The sequence below is a fragment of the Lepus europaeus genome, chromosome 21 (assembly GCF_033115175.1).
Source record: "Lepus europaeus isolate LE1 chromosome 21, mLepTim1.pri, whole genome shotgun sequence".
In the NCBI taxonomy this organism is placed as follows: Eukaryota; Metazoa; Chordata; class Mammalia; order Lagomorpha; family Leporidae; genus Lepus; species Lepus europaeus.
In genome coordinates this window covers 56,753,488-56,776,759 of record NC_084847.1, presented here as the reverse complement: position 1 = coordinate 56,776,759, position 23,272 = coordinate 56,753,488, and the positions used below count along the sequence as shown (strand labels likewise).

The window sequence follows — 23,272 nt, the reverse complement described above, 5'->3', positions numbered from 1 at the left end:
TTCCAGCCTTCCGAGACCTCCGGGGCTGGTCCACCGCTGGTCAGGGCTGGGCAGGGTCCCCTTTTGGTCAGAGAGAAGCCAAGTCCACAGTGTTACCCACTCCAGTAGGTCAAAACACAACACGACACCCAGAAAACCAGCATGCTGCCCCGGGGAGCTGGGGGCAGGGCGGGGGGCACAGCGCAAGGGAGGAGGGCCAGGCCGTGCATCCCGCCGGCCCCAGGGGATGAGGGAGGCTGCAGCCGGGGCTCAGCCCCAGCCTCACTGCGCCAGCGCGAGCACAGGCCATGCCAGACGGGCGCCCATAAACCCCCGTTTTGGCAACAAAGGTGCCAAGGACAGCCCCCAGCTCTGCTCAGCGCTGGTGGCATCGTGACCACGCAGCTCGCAGGCCACGCGGCAGACACGGCCCTGCCTACTAACCTGCTGTGTGACAAGCTGGATCGGACACACCTGTCAGCCACGTCACCCCAGGGACTCCACGAGCTGGTGTCAGCGCAGGGAGCAGCGCTTGTTTGTCGGCAAAGCGAGGGGGGCACAGTGTGCCCAGGCCTGGCCCAGAGGCCCCCGCCACGGTCCTCACGGTGCCCCCACCCCACCGCCTCGGTCACAGCTTACACGTGTGGGCCACATCAGCTCACGGGCGCCCACGTCTCCCTGGGCAGAGGTGGCCAGAGACGGTGCAGCGGGCCCTGTGCATGCCTCTACAAAATGGCAAGAAGTGGGGCGGAGGGCACAGGGGACAGGGGAGCACTCGCTGCCCCATGTGGGGAGGAGCCTGCAGGCAGAAAGCTCCTGGCCAGGGAGGGGCTCTGGGCCGTGGGACTTGTGCGCGATTCAAGTCCAAGTTTAAGAAAGCTGACAGGATGAACTACAACTCCTTCCAGCTCCCCAGAGGGGAAGGCAGGCTGGGCTGGTGACAGCCGTTTCTGGGCACATCAGCACGCCGCCCTCTGCCCCCAGCTCACCGTGTAACCCTCCACACGCCCCATCCTCACCCCCAGACCCGGTGTGTCCACCCCTTCTTAGGCTGTGAACCTCGAGAACCACGAGCCAAAGCAAGCTCCTTCCTCCACGGGGACCTCGACTCAGGCCACACTGGTGGAGATGCCCACCGCCTGGTGGGCGGGGCTGAAGAGCAGCACTCAGCACCCCCACCCCTACCGCCACCCATCCACTCTCCAGGTTTCAGCTACCTCTGGTCAACCTCTCTTCAAAGTATTACACAGAAAAGCCTAGAAACAATGTGTAAGCTTTAAACGCGTCCATCCTAGGGACCTTATGAAATCACCCTCCTGCCCGGGACAGCGGTCACTGAGCCAGGGCCCCCCACGCTGCCCGCAGTGGCCCCGAGGCCCAGCAGGGGGACGCTGCAGTGTGCATCTAAGTGCCCCAGGCAGGGCTCAGTCCCACCGGTGGCCAACGCGGCCCCCTCATAGCTCCACCACCTGTCCTGCAGCCCCCGGCACTGCCATCACAGCCCACAGCAAGGGGCGAGTGAGAGGAGCGCCCGCCGGTCCCTCTCCCCGGAGGCCGCCAGCACCGAGACCTCCTTTCGAAGGCTAGCTCCTGCAGACCCGCCCACGTGGTGTCGTGCTCCACAACGCCGGGAAAAGCACGGACCCACCAGTCCGCCCACAGGCCAGGATTGCACCAACCTCGGCCTGCCGGCAGCAGCAACAGCAGCCCCGCGCTGACCGTGGGAGGGCACGGCCGACCACGGGGTATGGGGAGGCAGCGTCGCCGACCGAGGAGTAGACGAAGCAGTGGTAACGGGCCTGGGAAAGCAGCTGAGGGTGGCCCAAGTCCCTGAGGCCTGGAACGCATGTGGGAGAGTTGGAGGAAGCTCCTGGCTCCAGGCTTAGGGCTGGACGAGACCCCCCAGCCGTTGTGGTCATCAGGGGAGTGAATCAGCAGATGGAAGACCTCCGACTCTCCCTTTCTCTCTGTAACTCTGCCTTTTAAATAAATAAATAAATCTATAAGGGGGGGGGGGGCTGGCACTGTGATGCAGGTTAATCCTGTCCAGGCCACCACGGAGGACAGATGCTGGGAGCGCCTGCACCTGCGGGGGAGGTGGGAGCCAGGAGGGAGCCGAGCGGCCTGGACCGACCGTGGTGGAGCCCGAATCCCAAGGGGCTTGCATGTGGCACTGGGGCCCCTGGGGGAATGGGCAGATGACATTGGCCAGGGCAGGGGCCACACGATGGGGTCAGGGCTTCCCAGGAAGGACACCAGGGACGGGCGCTGTGGCGCAGCAGCTCAGCTGCCACTCGAGAGGCCCGCATCCCATGTCCAAGTGCCTGGGGTGAAGCTCGGCTTCCAACCCAGCTTCCTGCCACCGCGCACTCTGGCTCCCTGCCACCCACGTGGGAGACCTGGACTGCGCGCCTGGCTCCAGCCCCGGTCCCACTCCTGTGGGCTTGCGGGAGTGAACTAGCGGTCAAGGGCTCTCTCTGCCTGCCTGTCTGGCCATCTCTCTGCCTATCAAATACAACAAATGCGGATGTAAGGAACCCACTTTCAATGCTAACGCTGTGTTTGCTGGACTGGGCTCCTTTTCTCCGTGTGCAAACTCCCTTTGTTTGAAAGGCAGAGGGACAGCCGGACAGACGGACTCACACACGGCTCCTGTCCACACCAGATGTCTGCAAAGCCCCCAGGCGAGCAGGGGTCTCAGCTCTAAACCTCCAAGGACACAGCCAAGGACGCAGCCGGGCCGGCGACCACGGCCTCCCACCAATGCAACCAGCCGGGGCCAACTCGGACCAGCCTGACGGCTGGGAAACCAAGGCAGCTGCCCCACAGGGCCCGGGAGGCCAGGGTCAGCGGCCAGCCCGCGAGCAGCTGGACGAGAGGCAGGGAGCCAGGTCAGAGAGGGCCTGGGGCCTGGCACAAATGTGGAACGAGGTGCCACCTCTTCCAGCCTGCACACAGAGTCGCAGGCAGGGACAGGTGTGGGGACAGTGAACACAGAACAGCCAGGGGCAGGTCCTCCCTCTCACACCATCATTCTCTGAGCTCTCCAGGCAGGGAAAAAGGGTGAGAAAAGGCAAAGCAACAGAAAAAGCAACAACAAATCCCAGCTTTTTCCTCTTGCCATCATCCAGAGAGGCTGGGCCAGCAGACAGCCATAGGTCACAGCGCCACCTACTGGGCTGCCTGCAGAAAAGCATCTGCAGGGCAAGGGATCCCGCACCTGCAGGGCTGGGCACCAATGCGGGGTGGGAAGGGGGCAGAGGGCCTGACCCTGCACCCAGGCTGCAGATGCCCTTGACCCATCCCAAGACCACGGCGGTGAGTGCAGGGCCCCCACAGAGGCCAGGGCCACAGCAGGGCTACCTGCAGGTAACAGGCCAGAGAGAGCTGCACGCTGGCAGAGGCCACCGGGAAGCTCTCGTGCACACGTCCACAGGGAGAGTCCCCTGTCCTCAGGAGCTGAGAGGGAAAGGGTCTCAGAGCCTGTCGCCTGTCTCAGCTGCAGAACCTGGGCACTCAGGACGGGAGAGCCCGCACGGCACCTGCGCGGCCCCTGGCCGTCCGTCGGGCCCCACTGCTCACCCACTCTTGGCGTTCAGCGGCTCCATCTGCAAAGCGGGGGTGGCAGCATTTCCCTCAGCAGCACAGCGCCTGGCCCAGGGGGGATCAGCACACGGGGCTCAGCTGGCGCCGGCGTTGTGCCAAAACCAGCTAAACCACCCCTGTGTTCACTACAGAGCGCCAGTTCAAGTCCTGGCTACTCCACTCCCAGTCCAGATTCCTGCCAATACAGCTGAGAAGGCAGCGGAGGGTGGCCCAGTACTGCTACCCTATGAGACCTGGATAAGGTTCCTGGCTCCTGGCTTTGGTCTGGCCCAGCCCTGGCTGTTATGACCATCTGGGGAGTAAGCCAGCAGATGGAAGATCTCTGTCTCTTTGTCTCTCTCTCTCTCCTATTATCACTCTGCTTTTGAATAAACAAATAAACTTCTTTAAAAATTAGGGCCGGCGCCGCAGCTCACTAGGCTAATCCTCCACCTTGTGGCGCCGGCACACCGGGTTCTAGTCCCGGTTGGGGCACTGGATTCTGTCCCGGTTGCCCCTCTTCCAGGCCAGCTCTCTGCTGTGGCCAGGGAGTGCAGTGGAGGATGGCCCAAGTGCTTGGGCCCTGCACCCCATGGGAAACCAGGAGAAGCACCTGGCTCCTGGCTTCGGATCAGCGCGATGCGCCGGCCGCAGCGGCCATTGGAGGGTGAACCAACGGCAAAAGGAAGACCTTTCTCTCTGTCTCTCTCTCTCACTGTCCACTCTGCCTGTCAAAAAAAAAAAAAAAAAAAATTTGGTTCACGGGGCCAGCACTGCGGTGTGCCAGGTAAAGCCCCTGTATATATCACCAGCATCCCATATGGACGCCGGTTGGTTCGTGTCCTGGATGCTCCACTTACGATCCAGCTTCCTGCTTATGCAACAGGAAAGCAGCAGAGACTGGCCAAGTGCTTGGGCCCCTGCACACACGTGGGAGACCCGGAAGGAGCTCCTGGCCCCTGGCTTTGGTCTGGCCTAGCCCTGGCTGTTGCGGCCATCTGGGGAGTGATCCAGCAGATGGAAGCTCGCTCTCTCTCTCTCTCTCCTTTTCTGTAACTCTGACTTTCAAATAAAATATTTTTAAACAAATAAATATTCCCCCAAAACTGGTGACCATGAGACAAGTGACGCCTTGCACTGTGCCAGTCTGGAGAACGCAGCGCTGCAGGCAGGAGCAGGAGCCGTGGGGAGGAAGAGCGACGTTGGGAACGCGCCAGGGAGTGAAGGGGATGGGAGAGGAGATCCCAGTGTCTGTGCACACAGAACGAGAGGCTCACCGAGAGCCAGCAAGGCTCGACACTCGTGGCACAGGGGACCGGGCCCGGGAGGGGCCAGAGAGCAACACCGCTACGTTTACCCGTCTAAAATTTCTAAAATGTTCATTTTGTTTGAAAGACAGAAACACCTTCCCACCACTGGTTCCCTCCCCAGATGCTGGCAGCAGCCCAAGAGCCGGGACCTCAGTCCAGGTGTCCCACACCTCAGCCACCACCTGCTGCCCCCCAGGGTGAACACCAGCAGGCAGCTGGATCGGAACTGGAGCCAGGACTTGAACCCAGGACTCCAACACAGGCTGTAGGTGTCCTAGGTGGGGTCCTAACTGTTGAGCCTAACACCTGCCCCTTCCCAACTTTTTTTTTTTTTTGACAGGCAGAGTGGATAGTGAGAGAGAGAGAGACAGAGAGAAAGGTCTTCCTTTTTGCCGTTGGTTCACCCTCCAATGGCCACTGCGGCCGGCGCATCTCGCTGATCCGAAGCCAGGAGCCAAGTGCTTCTCCTGGTCTCCCATGCGGGTACAGGGCCCAAGGACTTAGGCCATCCTCCACTGCACTCCCGGGCCATAGCTGAGAGCTGGCCTGGAAGAGGGGCAACCGGGACAGAATCCGGCACCCCAACCGGGACTGGAACCTGGTTGCCGGTGCCGCAAGGCAGAGGATTAGCCTGTTAAGCCACAGCGCCGGCCCCTTCTGAACTTTTCAAAAACGGGAGCCAGCGCTCCTGTTCGATGGCTAACTCTCCAAATGCCTGCAACAGCTGGGCTGGATCAGACCAACACGGGGATCCAAGAACACAATCCAGGTCTCCCACATGGTGCCAGGGACAGACTACTTCAGCCATCATCACTGCCTCCCTGGGGCCGCCGCTGTGGCACCGTAGGCTAAGCAAGCCCCTGCCTGTGGCGCTAGCATCCCATACAGGCACTAGTTCGTGTCCCGGCTACTCCACTTCCAATCCAGCTCTCTGCTAATGGCCTGGGAAAGCAGTGGAAAAAGGTACAAGTGCTTGGGCCCCTGCGCCCACATGGGAGACCCAGAAGAGGCTCCTGGCTCCTGGCATTGGATCAGCCCAGCTCCAGCCATTGTGGCCACTTGGGGAGTGAACAAGTGAATGGAAGACCTCTCTCTCTCTCTGTCTCTCTGTCTGTAACTCTGCCTCTAAAATAAATGAATAAATATTTAAAAACAAAAAGACAAGGCTGGCGTCATGGCTCACTAGGCTAATCCTCCATCTTGCGGCGCTGGCACACCGGGTTCTAGTCCCGGTCGGGGCACCGGATTCTGTCCCGGTTGCCCCTCTTCCAGTCCAGCTCTCTGCTGTGGCCCAGGAGTGCAGTGGAGGATGGCCCAAGTCCTTGGGCCCTGCACCCGCATGGGAGACCAGGAGAAGCACCTGGCTCCTGCCTTCAGATCAGTGCGGTGCGCCGGCCGCAGCGCACCAGCCGTGGCGGCCATTGGAGGGTGAACCAACGGCAAAGGAAGACCTTTCTGTCTCTCTCACTGTCCACTCTGCCTGTTAAAAAAAAAAAAAAAAAAAAAAAAAGACAAAAACCCAGGCACAATGATAGAAGAGTCAAGATCCCTTTAAAAAAGTGACTTAAGGCCGGTGCCGCGGCTCACTAGGCTAATCCTCCGCCTTGCGGCGCCAGCACACCAGGTTCTAGTCCCAGTCAGGGCATCGATTCTGTCCTGGTTGCCCCTCTTCCAGGCCAGCTCTCTGCTGTGCCCAGGGAGTGCAGTGGAGGATGGCCCAAGTCCTTGGGCCCTGCACCCCATGGGAGACCAGGAGAAGCACCTGGCTCCTGACATCGGATCAGCGTGGTGCGCCGGCCGCAGAGCGCTACCGCGGCGGCCATTGGAGGGTGAACCAATGGCAAAGGAAGACCTTTCTCTCTCTCTCTCACTGTCCACTCTGCCTGTCAAAAAAAAAAAAAAAAAGTGACTTAAATACTTACTGATTTAAAACAGACAGACACAGACCATCCATCCACTGACTCGCTTCCCAAGTGGCTGCAACGGCGGGGCTGAGCCAGGACAAAGCAGGGAGCCAGGAAAGTGCGCGCAGGCGCCCAGATACCTGCGCCGTCCTCTGCTGCTTTCCCAGGCCATCGGCAGGGAGGTGGAGTGGACGCGGAGCAGCCTGGACACGACCAGCGCTCCAATAGGGGGCGCCGGCATCCCGGGCAGCAGCCTGTCAGCTCGCGTTCTAATTCAGCATCTGCCAGGCCAGAGCAGCACCGACGTGGAGAGTGAGGGCCCACAGACCAGAAGAATACACGGTGTCCGCTCTGTCACAAGCATCCCGGTCACAGAGCCACCTGGCAGGGGTGCAGGAGAGAGGGGCCAGGACACGGGCAGCAGCAGCCTGACGGCACGCCACGAGGCCAATGGCCACACTCAGCTCGTCGGGGCCACCTGGTAAACCAGCAGGCCTGGAATGGCTCCACGCAGCCGCCACAGGCGAGCACACCGTGGATGAGAGGGCCAGGCCTTCCACAGCGGGAGGGAGGAGCAACAGGAAGGGAGGGCACTCCGAGGAGCCCTGGGCACACGGACTGCAGCCCCCAGCCAGGAAATGCCAGGGGTCTCTGGCATTTAAGTGTATCTCTTGCATCCACTGGCTCACTCCTCGAGCGCCCACACCACGGGTGACAGGGACCCAAGGACTTGCGCCACCACTGCTGCCTCCCAGGCCTGCATCAGCAGGGCGCTGGAGCCAGGACTTGAGCCCAGATAGCTGCCGTGGGAGGCATCCACCCGTGAGGCTAACAGACTTTCTGACGCACATCGCACGAGGTAAATTAAACAGAGGTGTGTAGGCCGGCGCCGCGGCTCGATAGGCTAATCCTTCGCCTTGCGGCGCCGGCACACCGGGTTCTAGTCCCGGTCGGGGCACCGATCCTGTCCCGGTTGCCCCTCTTCCAGGCCAGCTCTCTGCTGTGGCCAGGGAGTGCAGTGGAGGATGGCCCAAGTCCTTGGGCCCTGCGCCCCATGGGAGACCAGGAGAGGCACCTGGCTCCTGCCATCGGATCAGCGCGGTGCGCCAGCCGCAGCGCGCCTACCGCGGCGGCCATTGGAGGGTGAACCAACGGCAAAACACAAAACAGAGGTGTGTGTGAGTGTGTGCACACAGATAAAGATCCCCGCTCCGTCCACGGAGAGGACCGGAGAGCAGGGACAGCCTCGTGGCTAAGCACTAACGAGGACCCCCTGGCCTCCTGGCTTCTAGATCCCAGCCTCGAACCAAGGGCGCGTCCTTGGAGAACTGGCCAACTCCAGGCCACGCCGGAAGGCAGGACAATGCCCAAAGGAAGGGGCACAGCCCAGCCCGAAAGGACACCCGGCGGCCAAGTCGGGGACGGCCGGAATCACCAGAGTTAACGACGAAGCTCACTGTGCAAATCGTCGCCAGTCCACGCGGACACCGGACAGATGCTCATAACCGGATCCACACACGTGGAAAAGGAGCTCCAGCTGACAGCCGTGAAAGGAATCCAGGCAAAGCTCCCGCGACCACGGCGCTTGCGCCCTCTCAGAGCACACACCGGGAAGCAGCACCTACGTGGGCGGAGTCAGAAGGAGACTGCTCCCCACCCCGTGAGCACAGGACCAGGAGCCCTGGGAGGGAGCCCTCACCCAGCACCCGGATGCAGGCCTTCCAGCCTCCCAAACACTGAGCAACTGCGCGTCTTCCAGAAAGTCCGTGGAAAATGCGTATCGGCAAATAATCGGCGTGGGTTTCAGAAGTCTTTCACAGCAAATAAGTGGCCCTTTAAAGCGCATTTTTCCGTGAGCTTCCTGCGGGCCCCCACAATGCCTCCTGCTGCTTACCTTCCAGTCTACGTCCAGCGACAGGAGCCCTGCAGAGGAGGCAAGACCCGCCATGCACGCGACAGAGGGCAGAGGAGGCTGGTGACCTGCGCTCAAGTCTCCCCACCCTCAGGGACAGAGGGCAGACAGGCAGGGAGAAGCCCGAGGCCCCACCAGGACGCACAGGGGACCGGTGTCTTGAGAGAGCATCGTCAATGCTGAGCCGCTGGCAAGGCCCGGGAGGGAGGGAGGGAGGGAGCGGTCCCGAGTAGGAGAGGGCGGGCAGACCGAGCTCTGGCGCAGGTCCCTGCCCTCCGGCTGCGGCTCCACACGAGTGCCGTGAGGGGAAGCCGCTGAAGGGAACCTGCAAACCCTACTGCCTGCTTTTTCTTTTACTTTTGGCGACCTTAGACACAGCGGACACAGCTGGACGAGAGAGGACAAGCTAGGAGCCCTCTGCACGTGGGGGCAGCGGCTTGGGCTGCGGGAGCTCTCACCCTGCCCCGCGGCGCTCCCCAACTGCACGAGGTCACTGCTGGGCACCCGAGGGCCCGGCCCACACTCACCTGCGGAGGAGGGACTGCTGCAGGCTCTTGCAGGTGGCCAGGGACTCCCCGGTGAACAGGTGGCACACGACCATGTGCAGGGAGCGCGCCATGAAGGCCAGCACGGCGTCGGGCTGCAGGGTGCCGCTGCGGGACACCAGGCAGAGGCGCTGCAGCGACGGGCACTGGCTCAGCGCCTGGAAGAACTGTGCGTTGGCGCTGAAGTACGGCTGCTCCAGCCTGTGGGGGAGAGGCCCGTGAGTCCCGCCAGCCCAGGCCCGCCCCTGGCTGCCCCCGCGGCCCCCATCCCTGACGGCGCCCCCGTGCCCTCCAGCCCTGGCTCTGCCTTGGACAGCCTGCTGTGGGGGCGACCCGGCGGGCCCACGGCAACCAGCCAGCCACCGCCAACTCCCCGGGCTAGAAGTCCCACCTGCAGCGGCTCACCGTCCTCCACGCCGACCTGGGCAGGGGTCCCCACCCCCCCAGGCTCAGTGATGTGGGGGAGGCAGGATGAAGAAACACCCCTGAGCTGGTGGGGACCACGCCAGGCACCACACGGGAGGGCAGCCAATGAGGAAGGGCTGGAGGTTTCTACCCAGTCCGAGCCGCGCTCAGAAAGGGATGGGAGGAGCCCGTGCCGTGGCTCGGCAGCTCAGGCCGCCGCCTGCATCGCCGGCATCCCATGCGAGGGCCAGTCTGAGTCCCGGCTGCTCCGTTTCCAATCCAGCTCCCTACACATGCACTGGGAAAGCAGCAGAAGATGGCTCAAGTGCTTGGGCCCCTGCACCCACATGGGAGACCTGGATGGAGTTCCAGGCTCCTGGCTTCAGCATGGCCCAGATGTCGCTGTTGTGAATAGCTGGGGAGTGACCTAGTGAATGACAGCTTTCGCTCTCTCTCCCTGTCCCTCTGCCTTTCATGCGGATGAAAATAAACATTTTTCATAAAAACAATGTTAAAAAAAAAAAAAACACCCACAGCATCCACTGCCTGGTGACAGCGCTGGGGCAGCAGGAGGGAGCCCCACAGGGCCCTCTGGGCACAGAGCAGGGATGACCCCGCCCTGAGTGGCCACAGCTGTCACAAACACATTAGGGGAGGGTCCAGCCGGCCGTGGGCAAGCAGCTGCACCCAAGGACACAAGTGTGGCCACACGGGGCGAACACCCCTCAAGGACGAGTCACCCCTGGGTCTGGCAGAACCCAGCCAGCTGCGCCGCTGCCAGCAGGGCCTGGGGGTGTGGGACGCTTACTCCCAGGATGTCTGAACACACTGCCCAGAAGGAAGCCGCTCCGCAGGCCCGGAAGCCGGCGGGAGGGAGGGAGGCTGACGCTGCCAAGGGAGGGAACATGGGCGCCGCCGTCGCTTCGCCACTAGGTGGCGGTGCTGAGCTGTGCTACTCCCCCAAGGTCTCCGAAGCGTCCTGGGTTAGCAGCCAAGGACCTGGGCTCCCCCAGCTGCCGGGAGCCATCACACCAAACCTCCCCAGCTCCTGACGCTGCAAGTGCACAGCCCACAGTGCCTCCTGGCAAGGCTGGCAGAACTGGCCTACGTGAGTGGACCCCAGGCATCCATCCATTGGGACCAGTAGGGCAGACCCAGCTCACCTCCTTGCAACCAGCAGGGCCCTGGCCTCCAAACCCCCTCCCCAAGGTGGAGCTGAGTCTCCTCGGGTCCTGGCGGTATGGGGAGCACAGTCCACACACGCAGTCCAGGGCGGCTCAGGGTGAGGCTCTCACCCCCCACCCCATCACCAGGCAGGGCCTACTCAGTCCTGGGGAAGAAGGTGCCCGTTCCAGCCCTACCTGTAATCCCCTGGCTGCAGGGGTGAGCCCCGAGTCACGGCTCTGGATCCGCAGCCGTATGTGGCCCCAGCCAGGAGAGCTTGTTCCCACACCCCACCCCGGCCTGCCAGGAGCTTGGAGCAGGGACAGCAGCCACCAGGCAGTCGGGGAGTCTGAGGCTCCCAGCCCAGGAGGTAAGTGCAGGTGCTCCGGCAGCCCTGGGAGCGCAGTGCCAGCCTCCCCTGCGCCACCTGCTCCTCTCGCTGCAGCCTCCCTGGGCACACTCGCCCCAGAAGGCGGGGAGCCAGAGGAACAGGGCCAGCTGGCCACATCCTAGAGCCGGCGTGTACACTGAACAGGCAGTACCCGGCGCACAGCAGACGGGGCTCCCATGGCTGCGGGGCACAGCAAGGCGCCGCGAGCGGCAGGCAGGTTCTCAGGCCGGCCGTGAAGGCGGTGTCCCGATCTGTGGCCTCCTGGGGAAGATGCCCGCCACAAGGATCACGCGCCAGGCCCTGGACCTGCTGCCGTGCTGGCCCAGCCGGCCCGGGCACCCCGTGGGCCTGCATGTGCTCCCCGGATATGCACGTGGAGCAGTGTGTGGGCCAGGCCGAGTCCAGCCACGCTCTGGGCCTCACCCCTCCTCACCCGCAGAGCGGGACAAGTCTGTGAACTCGCAGGGTTGCCGGCAGCACCAGGGAGCTAACGCCTGCAAGCCTGCGGGGAGCCTTGGCAGCGCTGCCCCTCCCTCAGACTCAGCATGGCCCTGCGCACCCCGCACCCCTGCTGGGGGCTCACCCAGCTCCACGGCCACTGGTGGCTATGGCCCAGAGCTCCAGGCAGCTCCCTGGGCCAGGCCGCTGGCCAGAGACCGCTCTTATTTAGCAAAGGCTCTGGGGCTAGGCAGCGGGGAGGGGGAGGGGAGGGCCTGCCGGAGCTCATCTCCTATGTTGTAGGTCTCTGGCTTCTTAAACTAGGGGAACACGTTGCTATACTTTGCTTCTGTTGGTTTCTGTTTTGCTCAAACTCCCCCAAGGCTCTGGCTCCTGTACAAAGGGCAAGGGGTAGTGGCTGGCGAGAAAGCAAACTCCAGAGAGCCCTGGGCTGAACTCAGTCCCAGGACCCAGGGACCAGGGTCCCTGACCACAGAGAGGAGAGGGCGCGGGGGGGCGGGGGGCGGCTCCCACCACGGCTCCTCCAGGAAGGCCAGGAGTACACCGGAAAGGGCCGAGGACACCAGGTGGGAGACACCGCACCAGGACGCGCCACCGAGAGAGGAGGGGGCTGAGGCCGGGGCTGCTGGACAGACAGAGGAGCTGGGGCACGCGTGGCAGAGGGGCCGACCTCTGCGGCCAGGGCCGGGCACATGCACGTGCGCACAGCTACGTCTCCCCATCCTGCAAAAAGGGTGACCAAAACTCACGCTCACTCCGCCTCGATTTCTGAACCCTTGGCAGCCGGGTCTCAGAGGCCCCTATCCGGGCAGCACAGGACCACAGCGTGGACCAGCCCTCCTCCAGCCTCGGAGCTAACACCGGAGGGCCCAAGGCTGAGCCCCGGTCTGTGGCCCAGACACGAGCAGGGGCAGGCAGCGCGGGCGGCGCCGAGCAGCCCCACAAGGCTCCATGGTTGTGCAGCTCCCACCCAGACCCTGCTCACTCCCTGCCGTACTGAAGCCTGGGGGGGGAGGGGAGAGGTCACAAAGACAGGCTCGCTGCCTCCCTGGGCTGGCTCCAGGGCGAGGCCCTGCTCCAGGATCACACTGACACTCACCCCTGGAAGGAGCACCCCACGCCTCGGCTGTGACACGGCAGTGAGGACGGCACCAACCCGACCGGGTGGTCATGGATATGACGGTCTCAGCGCCTGGCGGGAACACTTCCCTGTCTGGGGACAGTGACACACGTGCCCAAGGGCTCCTGGAACATCCGCCCGGCCATCTGTCAAGCCCCGCCTCCACCTCCTGCCCACACCTGAATCCCCGCGGGGCCGAGGTACGCCGGCCTGCACTGCGTCTTCGGGAGGTTTCCAACGTCACATCTACCCGCCGAGACTTGCGGACACCCCTTCGCCAACGAGCGCTCACCCTCTCAACACGGGGACCGCCTCTTGTACCCCACCACAATTCACGGGGAATCCAGTTCACGCGTGGCTCTGGCCGGCGGCCAGGGCTGGGCCCACCTCCTTCCACCCTCCCCTCTCCGGGCCGCCACCACCTTCTGACCCGGTTCCTCCCTCCCGCCCTCTCCAGCCCCCTCGGGACGCCAGCCGTCCACCCCACTGCTTTAACACCTGCTCACCGCCAGAGCCACTGGCTTTCTGGGGATTCCGTGCCTCTCGGCGTGTGCACACTGCTCGCCGCTCTGGAGAGCCCTGGCCCGGCATCCCCGGCTAACCCTGCACACCAAGTGCAGCGGGAGAGCCCCCCCCACCTCCCTGCTGGGGAGACAGATGGGGGGGCTAAATGAGATGACAGCACAGCAGGGTGTGGCGCACTCACTCCAACAGCTATGAGGAATGAAGACACAGCCGCCCAGCTCTGGCCCCTCCGCCTCCAGGCCCCCACCCCCCGCCGGACCGGCCAGCCAGCACCACCTGCATCTTGCACGCGGCAGGCCCACCGCGGCTGCACCCCACGCCACTGGCTTCCCGGCCGGCCTCCAAGGGGAGCGGCGGGGGCGCCCTCACCTGAGGTCCCTCAGCCGCTTGCAGTGCTTCAGCATGTCCGAGAGGGCGGGCATGTAGACCACCTTCCCCAGCAGGCCCAGGTTGGCCAGCGACAGGGACTGCAGCTGCTGGCACTGCAGGCCGATGTTCACCAGCCCGGAGCCCGTCAGGATGCTGGGCAGCTGGGCCAACGTCAGGTGCCGCAGGAAGGCCAGCTGGCCGATGGCGGCCACCTCCGAGTCCCCGACGCTCTGCGCCCGGCTGCAGGGCGGGAGGGAGTTGCGGATGGCGGGCTCGTTGCGCGGCATGGCCGAGGAGAAGTTGGACCCGATCAGCTCGAGCTGCTCCAGGAAGCGCAGGTTCTTCAGCAGAGACCAGAACACGGAGCACGGCGGGGGCGCCGCGTGGCCCGAGCAGGGGCTGGGACAGGTCTGCACGCCGATGCGCACCTTCTTGCCAAAGCCGCGGGCCACGGCGTGCATGGCGGGCGGGGCGGGCGCGCGGTCAGCCCGCGGCGCCGCGTCGGCCACGGAGCACACGGGCAGGGAGAGGGAGCGCAGGTGGCGCAGCCGGGCCAGGAGCTGGCAGAGGTGCCTGCCCAGGCCCTCGGAGCTGTGGTGGTGGGCGGCGGAGAGGTTGAGGTGCCGCAGGTTGCAGCAGGCGGCCACCAGCGTCTCCAGGATGCCGCTGTCGATGTCGTCGTCCGCCTTGCGCAGCAGGGAGTCGGGGGACAGGCAGTGGATGCAGCCGCTGAGGTTGAGGCTGGCCAGGCTGCGCAGGTCCCGCCCACTGTTGATGACCCGCTGGAGGAGGTGGCCGCCGGACAGCGTGCAGCGGCTGAAGCTGAAGTAGAGGGGGTTGTGGAAGCGCAGGTTCTGCAGGAGCGACGAGCCGTTGAGCCAGGACTTGGGCAGCTGCAGGGCGTCCAGCGTGACGTTGCGGGCCATGGAGTCCAGCAGGTTCTTGGTGGCCCCGCTCTCGGCGAAGCTGCCCGGCACGGAGATGAGGAAGGCGTGCAGGTTCTCCGGCGTGCGGTCGCTGAGCACGGCCAGGTAGAGCCGCACCACCTCCTGGTTGATGTAGCCCGGGGCCAGGCGGGCGTAGAAGACGCGCAGGTTCTGGTAGTGGGGCACGTTGCTCTGGCCCACCATGAGCTGGCCCGAGAGGACGGCGCCCTCGCGCGTGCGGTCCAGGATCTCGAAGTAGAGCAGCAGGCGCTCCAGGCTGGTGCAGCAGGGCACCACGCCGTAGGAGGGCGTGAACAGCGTCTGCTTGAGCTCCCGCACGCGGCTCAGCGTGGCCTTGCACTCGCCGCTCAGCTGGCTGGCGTCGAAGCCGGGGCTCACGTCGATGGCCAGCGAGCGCAGGTGTGGCAGGGCCGAGAGCATCTTGGAGAGGCGCAGGGAGGTGAGGTGGCAGCCCGAGAGGTTCACCTTCACCAGGCTGTGGCAGCGCGCCACCTGCTCGATGGTGGCGCCCGACAGCCAGTAGCAGCCGGCCATGTTCAGCTGCTGGATCTCCCGGCCGATCTCCTTCACCAGCTGCCTCACCTTGTCCTGGCTCGCCTGCAGCACAGCAACGGGCGGGAGAGCAAGGGTGAGGCTTCACCCCTCCCCCCCGCAGGGTGCAGGCCCCGCCCCAACACCCACGGCAGAGGCACTGCCCCCGCGCCTGCCTTCAGCCCACAGGGAGGGTCGGAGTCCGCGGAAACACAGGGGGTTCGCAGGCTGCGCAAAGAGCCGGAGCAGAACGCCACGCGTAACCGCGGGACCCCAGAACAGGGGCTCCCGTGCCCTCACTAAGGTGGAGACGACCCGACGTCCACCAACAGGAGAGGGATCGACAGGAAGCCCTTCAGCCACACACAGCCAAGAAGCGCTGACCCGGCGGCCATGCTGAGGAAGCTCGGGGGCACCGAGGCGCACACACGCGTGACGCCACTTTGGTGGGCCACTCAGGGACAGAAGCAGAACAGAGGCTACCGGGGCTGGGGCTGGGGCTGGGGCGAGGGAAGGCGTTCCCTAACGGGCACGGTTTCTGACCAGGGTGATGGGAAAGTTCCGGAGACGGAAGGCAGTGACAGTCACACACAACACGGACGAGCTGAAGGTGACTAAAGGGGACCCTGAACACTGAGGGAGAGGATGAGCTTCGGGCCAGCGCTGCGGCGCCGCAGGTTAGCTCGCCGCATCCCGCATCCCAGCGCGTCAGAGGCCCGATGCTCGGCTTCCAACCCAGCTCCCTGCTAATGCACCCGGGCAAGCAGCAAATGATGACCCAAGCGCCTGGGCCCCTGCCACCATGCGGGAGACCCGGATGATATCATATCTCTCACTCTCTTGTCCCCATCTCTCTCTGATACTCTGCCTTTCAAATAGATACGAGAGAGGGAGGGAGAAATATAGTTTATTTTTAGAAACAATTTATTTACTTATTTGAAAGGCAGAATTACAGAGAAAGAGAGAGTAAGAGACAGAGAGAAAGGTCTTCCTTCTGTTGGTTCACTCCCCAGATGTCTACAACGGCCAGAGCTGGGCTGGTCTGAAATCAGGAGCTTCTTCCAGGTCTCCCACGTGGATGCAGAGTCCCAAGCACCCGAGCCACCTTCCGCTGCCTTCCCAGCCACGTAGCAGGGAGCTGGATCAGAAGTAGAGCAGCTGGGACTCCAACTAGCACCCATATGGGATGCCGGCACTGCAGGCAGCAGCTTAACCTGCTATGCCACAGTGCTAGCCCCAGTTTATGTTTATTTTAACCACAATTTAAGAATTGGTGAAATGGGGGTGGACGTATTGGTGCAGTGGGGTAAACCGCTGCTTGGGGTGCCTGCGTTCCCAACTGGAGGGCCTGGTTCAAGTCCCAGCTACTCCGCTCTAGATCCAGCATGCTGCTACTGCACACCCCGAGGCAGCCGGCAATGCCCAAGTGCTTGAGCCCCTGCCACCCACACCGGAGACCTGTATAGCACCTGCCTCCTGCCTTTGGCGTGGCCTGGCCCTGGCTGCCGCAAGCATTTGGGGAGTGAACCAGTAGGTGGAAGATGGCTCTCTTTCTCTCTCCCGTTCTCTATCACTCTGTCTTTCAAACACATAAATAAAGGTAAAGATGATGTTCTGTATGATGTTAATAATGGAATATAGCAGTCACGTTGAGTTGTGCAAGTGAAGTGCAAGGTGACACATCTCAGAGACGCTGTGTGATAGCAGGAGGCCCCCGCTGTGGAGGAGCCCAAACAAAGCTCCCAAAGCCCCCAGACTGCCAGCCACAGCACAAGGCCACCTGGCAGCCCCATTGCCACACTCAGGGCAAGCTGGGCAAGGGCTGACGCCCACCGCGAGCGAGGCTGTGTGCTGCATCCACGCTCAGAAGGCCTCAGCCCGTGCAGCTCCCGTGGAGAGAGAAGGGCAGGCACACTCCACGCTCCACACACACACATGGGCGGTCACCATGCCGGCGCACGGCGCCTTCCTCTCCAGGCAGCAAACCCTACATCAGCGCCCTGGGAGGCTGCCCACCTCCCGCCCCCAGCAGAGACAGGCACCTTCAGCATCCAGAAAAATCCCCACAGCGGTTTTACTTTGGTATCAAAGGCTGCACTTCAGGATCGCCAGAACAGCCAGGAGCCTTCCCACGGTCTCGTACAGCTTAGCCAAGGTCAAGGCCCATCTTTAAGATGTCAACTTGGGGCTGCCATTGTGGCCCAGCAGGTTGAGCCTGCGATGGTGGCATCCCACAAGGCACCAATTTGAGTGCCAGCTGCTCCACTTCTGATCCAGCTCCTGCTAAGGTGCCTGAGAAAACAGCGCAAGATGGCCCAGGTGCTTGGGCCCCTGCACCCTGTGGGAGACGTGGACAGAGTTCCAGGTTCCTGGCTTCAGCCTGGCCCAGCTGTCTGAAGAATGCACGAGTGGATGGAAGACCTCTCTCTCTTTCTCTCTGTGTCTCCCTCTCTGTAACTCTGCCTTTCAAATACAGGAAGTCAACTAATTTTCAAAGTTCCAAATTCTCAAGTTCCAAAGGAACATAATACAGAAAGCATGTCAGCTTCAACAAGTGGGGCCAGAACGACCGACGGCCACACACAGAGCGGGGACGGGCGAGCCGACCTCGCGCCACGTGGACACAGGAACACCGAGCGGACCACAGGCGTGGCTGGGACAGTGAGACCCGGAAAAGCTCCACACGACCAGCCGTGACCGGAAGCTTGCCAGCAATTTCCTCACGATGGCGCGGAGTGACCAGCACTCCCACAGCTGCAGGCGATGGCCACCAGCACTCTGTGCCACGGGACTTGACAAGAACCTCCCCGAGCAGCTCTGGGACCAGCAATGCCTCCTACTCTGTCCCACGAGCACAGCTTCTGCCCCAAACAACATCCACATCCACCAGGCCCTGCTCGCCAGTGGCACGGGGCCCCTGCAGGGCCGTGCCAGGCCTGCGTCCTGCCCCCTGCCCCCAGGCCCGGGCCCCCGCCCCGCCCCGCCCCCAGGCCGCCTCACCTGATAGTCCTTCTGCAGCTGCACGGTGTGCACGAGGCTCTTGTCCAGGCACAGGGCCGCCAGCTTCCGGCAGGTGCGCCGCACGTTCAGGATCAGGTCTGTGCTGGGGACGTGGCTCAGGATGTGCAGCAGGATCTCGTCCGAGAAGCCCAGCAGGTGGGTGCCGCTGGCCACCCCGGCCGCGTCCTCGTCACTGGATATGTCCTGAAAATCAGAGGGGATGCCAGATTCCCACGGGATCCCCAGGGGCAGCCACCAGCCAGGCCAGCCCAGCTTGGGAGAGAAGAGACCCTCTTCAGTCTGTGGGAAAGAAGGTGCGTTTAGCAAAACCCTTAAGTGCACGGCAGGAGACTCCCTTTTTACACCTGCAAACCAGGATCTCTCTTCTAAAGTGGACACGGGTGGACACGGACACAGCAGGTTAAGCCCCCCTGGGACGCCTGTGTCGCCGCCGCCTCCCCCCACCCCCACCCCCCACCCCCACCCCTGCCGCTGGAGCGCTGGGATGCAATCCCAACGCTGCTTCCGTCCAGCTCCCTGCTAACCCGGCTGAGGCAGCAGAGGCTGGCCCACCGACGCGGGAGAGCAGGATGCAGTGCCTGGCTCCTGCTTTCCTCCCGGCTCAGCCGCCGACTATTGAAGGCATTTGGGGGAATGAACCAGGTATCTATTATCCTGTCAAATAAATAAAATGAATCAACATCTTAAAATAATACATTTATGTATTTTAAAAAACTAAAGGATTAGGACCGGTCACCAAGGCCCTCCACTACGTAGCTGCCGTCCCCTCCCCTCTGTCCCAAATGTCGAGGCAGACGAATTCTTGCAAACCCTGGAAACCTGCTGAGCACAAGACGGGCGCCCTCGCCGCCCAGGGCTGCTGTGGCGGCGACACGACACCCATCACCGTGTATCAAGTCCCCAGAGCGACCTCTGAGACAGAGGCTCGCCTTGGGGGAGGTAAAACTGGAGGGACCACCCCTGAGGAGGGGGCTGCACGAAGCCTTATAAAGACAGCCCCTGTGAAGCCAAGAACGCTTCAAAATCTACAGCTGGTAAGCCAACAGGGACCATCCAGCTCTCCGCGGCTGCTCTCCGGGGCGAAGCCGTGCTGACACTCCCACACCAGCACACTGACAGGCCTGTGTCTGCACTGCAGAGGCACAGCCTCGCTTGCCATCGGTCCCTAAGTCACACGGTGCAGCACACGCTCACAGCCATTCCATGTCTTACATGCCCGCGGGTCACATGCAAATACAACGCCACTTGACAGCAGGGAGCTGAGCGCCCCGGGTGGGGGACCAGACACCAGGCAAAGGAGCATCTCCTCTGGTGAGATCTCTGGTGAAACACAGGACATCCTGCCCTAGGGTGCCACAGGGCCTCTGCTCCCAATGGCCCATGTTTCTGGATGGGCAGGAGTGGCCTTGCCACTCTGCCGATGACACAGGAAATGCCAAGGACAAAGAAATGCCGCGGACACCACCACCACCCCCCACCGTGAGGGGAGCAGGGACCCCTGCCTCTCTAGTGACCACTCCCGGAAGAGCACCTGGAGTCGCTGCCTTCCGGCCTACAAGGTCCCGTCTCAAGCAGGCCCTGTCCCCACCCTGCTTCCTGTTCCCATGTGCAGCTCTGGGTCTGAAAGCCCTGCTGCTGCCATGGCAACCGCGAAGGCCCGGCAGAGAGCCATCTGCACACGCCACGCAGGCACGCGCTCTCCCGGGAACTGACGGCAACGTCCCTCTCACCCCTCCTGCCCAGCCCTCGGCAGACCCAGACAGGTGTCCAGGGATCAGAGAAGGATCCTGCACCTTCCACTAGAGACCACCACCACGGACACCCAGGAAGGGACGGGGCTTCTCAGTCCTCCCCACTCCCTTCCGCATGGGGCGGGGGGCAGCTGCACGCGAGGCCAAGCTGCACTGTGTCCCTTTGTTCGGGTCTGCGGTTGGCGGCAGCAGTGACTCCCTGTTAGCCCAGTGTCTCCCACACGCCATACCATCCACGCAGCCATGCTGCGGGCCGGCACCTGCAGCGACCCGGCCAAAAGCAGGAGCCAGGAACTGTCCAGGTTAAGACACGGCGACGCTGGGGCCGGCGCCTGCCATGCTGCCATGCCACAGGAGCATGGGCTCAAGTCTTACCCACGCTGCTTCCCATGCAGCTCCCTGCTAATGCGCCCGGCAGGGCCACAGAGGACTGGACCCCCGCCACCCCCGTCGGGGACCGGATGGGATTCCCCTCGCCCTGGCTGGTGCAGCCATATGGGAAGTGAACCAGTGGATGGAAGGTATTTCTTTCTCTTTCTCCCTCCCCGCCCCCTCCTTTCTGCCTTCAAATAAATAATCTTAAAAAAAAAAAAAATCAGGGGGCTGACACTGTGGCACAGTGGGTTAATCCTGCAGCGCCGGCATCCCATATGGGCACCGGTTCTAGACCCCGCTGCTCCTCTTCCAGGCCAGCTCTCTGTGTGGCCTGGGATAGCAGTGGAAGATGGCCCAAGTCCTTGGGCCGCTGCACCCGCGTGGGGGACCTAGAAGAAGCTCCTGGCTCCTGATCAGTGCAGGTCCGGCCGTTGCAGCCATCTGGGGAGTGAACAACGGAGGGAAGACTCTCTCTCTCTCTCCTTCTCACTGTCTGTAACTCTACATCAAGTAAATAAAATCTTTAAAAATTAGAAGTCACAGAGGGGAAAAAAGATAAAACCAGCAAGGACTTTCAAAATCTGATACTGCGATTCTGAAATCAGATATCAGGGACCAACGCACAACCTTATGAATACAGCTTAAAGAAAAACACCTGAACTGTGGGGCCCACGATGTGGCACAGTGGCTAAGCCCCCATCTGCAACACCAGTGCCTCATGTGGGCGCTGGTTCAAGTCCTGGTTGCTCCACTTCCAATCCAGCTTCCTGCTAACACACCTGGGAAAGCAGCAGCAGATGGCCCTGTCACCCCTGACGTAGGAGACCTGGACAGTACCTGGCTCCTGGTTTTGGCCGGGTTGCTGCAGACATTTTTTAAAAGACTTTTTTATTTGTTTGTTTGTTTGAAAGGCAAGGTGACAGAGGAAAAGACAAGAGAAACAAAGACAGACATAGATCTTCCATCTGCTGGTTCACTCCCTACATGTCCACAACAGCCAGGGTCAGGCCAGGCTGAAACCAGGAGCTCCATCCGGGTCTCCCAGATGGGTAGCAGAGACCCAAGCAGTTGGCCCATCATCCACTGTTTTCCCGGGTGCATTAGCAGGGAGCTGGGTAAGAACCGGTGCCACAATGCTGGCCCCTGTTGCAGGCATTTGGGAATGAACCCACAGATGGAAGATCTCTCTGTGTCTCCCTATCACTTTGCCTTTCAAATAAATAAATCTTGAAAGAAAAAAAAAAAAAAAACACTAGGAAAGATGTCCACATTCCCTGGTTCACTGCGCAGCTGCAAGTAACTGGGCTCCTGCTGCCCAAGTGGGGAGACCCGGGTGGAGTTCCTGGCTCCCAGATTCATCACAGGCATTTGCAAACTGAACCAGTGATGGAATTCTGTTCTCTCTCAAAAAAAAAAAAAAAAAAAAAGGGCAGAGGGGGCTGGCAGCATGGCTCAATTGGCTAATCCTCCACCTACTGCGCCAGCATCCCATATGGGCACCAGGTTCTAGTCCTGGTTACTCCTCTTCCAGTCCAGCTCTCTGCTGTGGCCCGGGAAGGCAGTGGAGGATGGCCCAAGTGCTTGGGCCCCTGTACCCGCGTGGGAAACCAGGAGGAAGCTCCTGGCTCCTGGCTTTGGATCAGCGCAGTGCACCAACCGTAGCGGCCTTTTGGAGAGTGAACCAACGGAAGGAAGACTTTTCTCTCTCTCTGTCTATAACTCTACCTGCCCAATGAAAAACAAAACAAAACAAAAAAAGGGCAGAAAGGGGAACGTGCTTGGGAAGCCCGAGTTTCTGGGTTGGAGTCCCGGCTCTGCCTTTGACTCCAGCTCCCGGCCAATATGCATCCTGGGAGGCTCCAGACCCCGCGCAGCCCGAGTACCCGAGTCTCCGTCACCCACCGGGCCCCAGACTGTTTGAGGCTCCTGGCTAACACATTCGGAGGCTGAGCCACAGATGGAGGCTGTGTGTGTGTATATGCGTGTCCCTCGGATACACAGAACGAAGTGTCTCAAGTGTCAATCACGCGATGAAGGAACTATAGCTTGAGCTACAGTTCAAAGCTTGAGCGTCCCAGAGGCCGGGGTGGGGGTGGGGAACGATCCCACTCGGGGCAGAACCAGGCTCCCATCTTTCCTCCACCCAGGAGATGCCCCCGGGGCCACCCGCATGTGCTTCCAGGGCCAGGACGCGACAACACCCAGCTGATAGGGCCCCACGCCCCCGCCGCACCCCACCACCACCACCGGGCCGGATCCGCTAACCCGGCAGGGCTGCCCCAGAGCCCCTCCCCCGCGGGCTCTGCCCCTGCAATTCCGTCATCCCTCTGCCGCCGGCGTGCTGCTCCTGACAAGCGGGCCAAATTCGGTCCAGATGAAGAGGCGCCGGCTGCAGCCCCCAGCCGTCTTCCCCTCCACTCCCCGACTCCTTCCCGCCCCCTGAGACCCACGCGGGACGTCCCCGAGCGACTGACAGCAGCAGGGGCGCACACAGGTGGGCAGGAAGCCACCAGGGTCTCCATGAGACCCCCGGTTCGCGGAGCGGCCCCAGCGCGAGCCCCGAGCCTCCGGGTGAAATGGCTTTTCCCCCACTCGCGCCAATTCAGAGAGGAGGAGGGCGGCGGAGCCCAACGGAGCACCCGGAGGTGCACTACGCGCGTGGGCAGAGGGCACGGGGCGGCCGCGTCCCGGACCCACGGCGCGGGAGCGCGGGCCCGGGGCCCAGCCTGTGCCGCGGGACGGGGCAAAGGCCAGGGAGGCGAGGTCAGGCCCCGGCCGGGCAGGACCAGCCGGCCAGGGGCCCAGAAGGCAGAGGAGACCCAGGGTGGCCGGGGGTCGGGGCGGGCCGCGAGCAGAGCCGACAGGCGCGGGCCCGTACCTCTCCGGAGCTCGCCATGATGCGGGCCGGCCGGCCGTGTCCGCTGGAGCCGCGGCCCCGGGAACCGCAGCCGGCCCCGCCAGAGATGCTCGAAGCCGGCG

At 62.7% G+C, this 23,272-nt stretch overlaps 1 protein-coding gene across 2 annotated transcripts in view; it reads right to left on the bottom strand.

Annotated features, from left to right (window-relative positions):
- The window catches only part of FBXL18 (F-box and leucine rich repeat protein 18), a 28,531-nt gene extending 5,259 nt beyond the window's left edge, over nt 1–23,272 (bottom strand). Inside the window, exons 1-5 of one of the 2 annotated variants that reach the window (XR_009864719.1) lie at nt 23,172–23,272; nt 18,147–18,350; nt 13,669–15,212; nt 12,754–12,867; nt 9,357–9,436 (exon numbers count right to left, since the gene is read on the bottom strand). Coding sequence is in view for 1 of the 2 variants with exons in the window: in XM_062180243.1 (XP_062036227.1) it covers nt 9,218–9,436; nt 13,669–15,212; nt 18,147–18,350; nt 23,172–23,189 (1,985 nt within the window). In the remaining variant the exon portion in view is untranslated. Of the gene's footprint in view, nt 1–9,217; nt 9,437–12,753; nt 12,868–13,668; nt 15,213–18,146; nt 18,351–23,171 lie in introns of those variants that run through there. The other variant, XM_062180243.1, reaches the window with a different exon arrangement.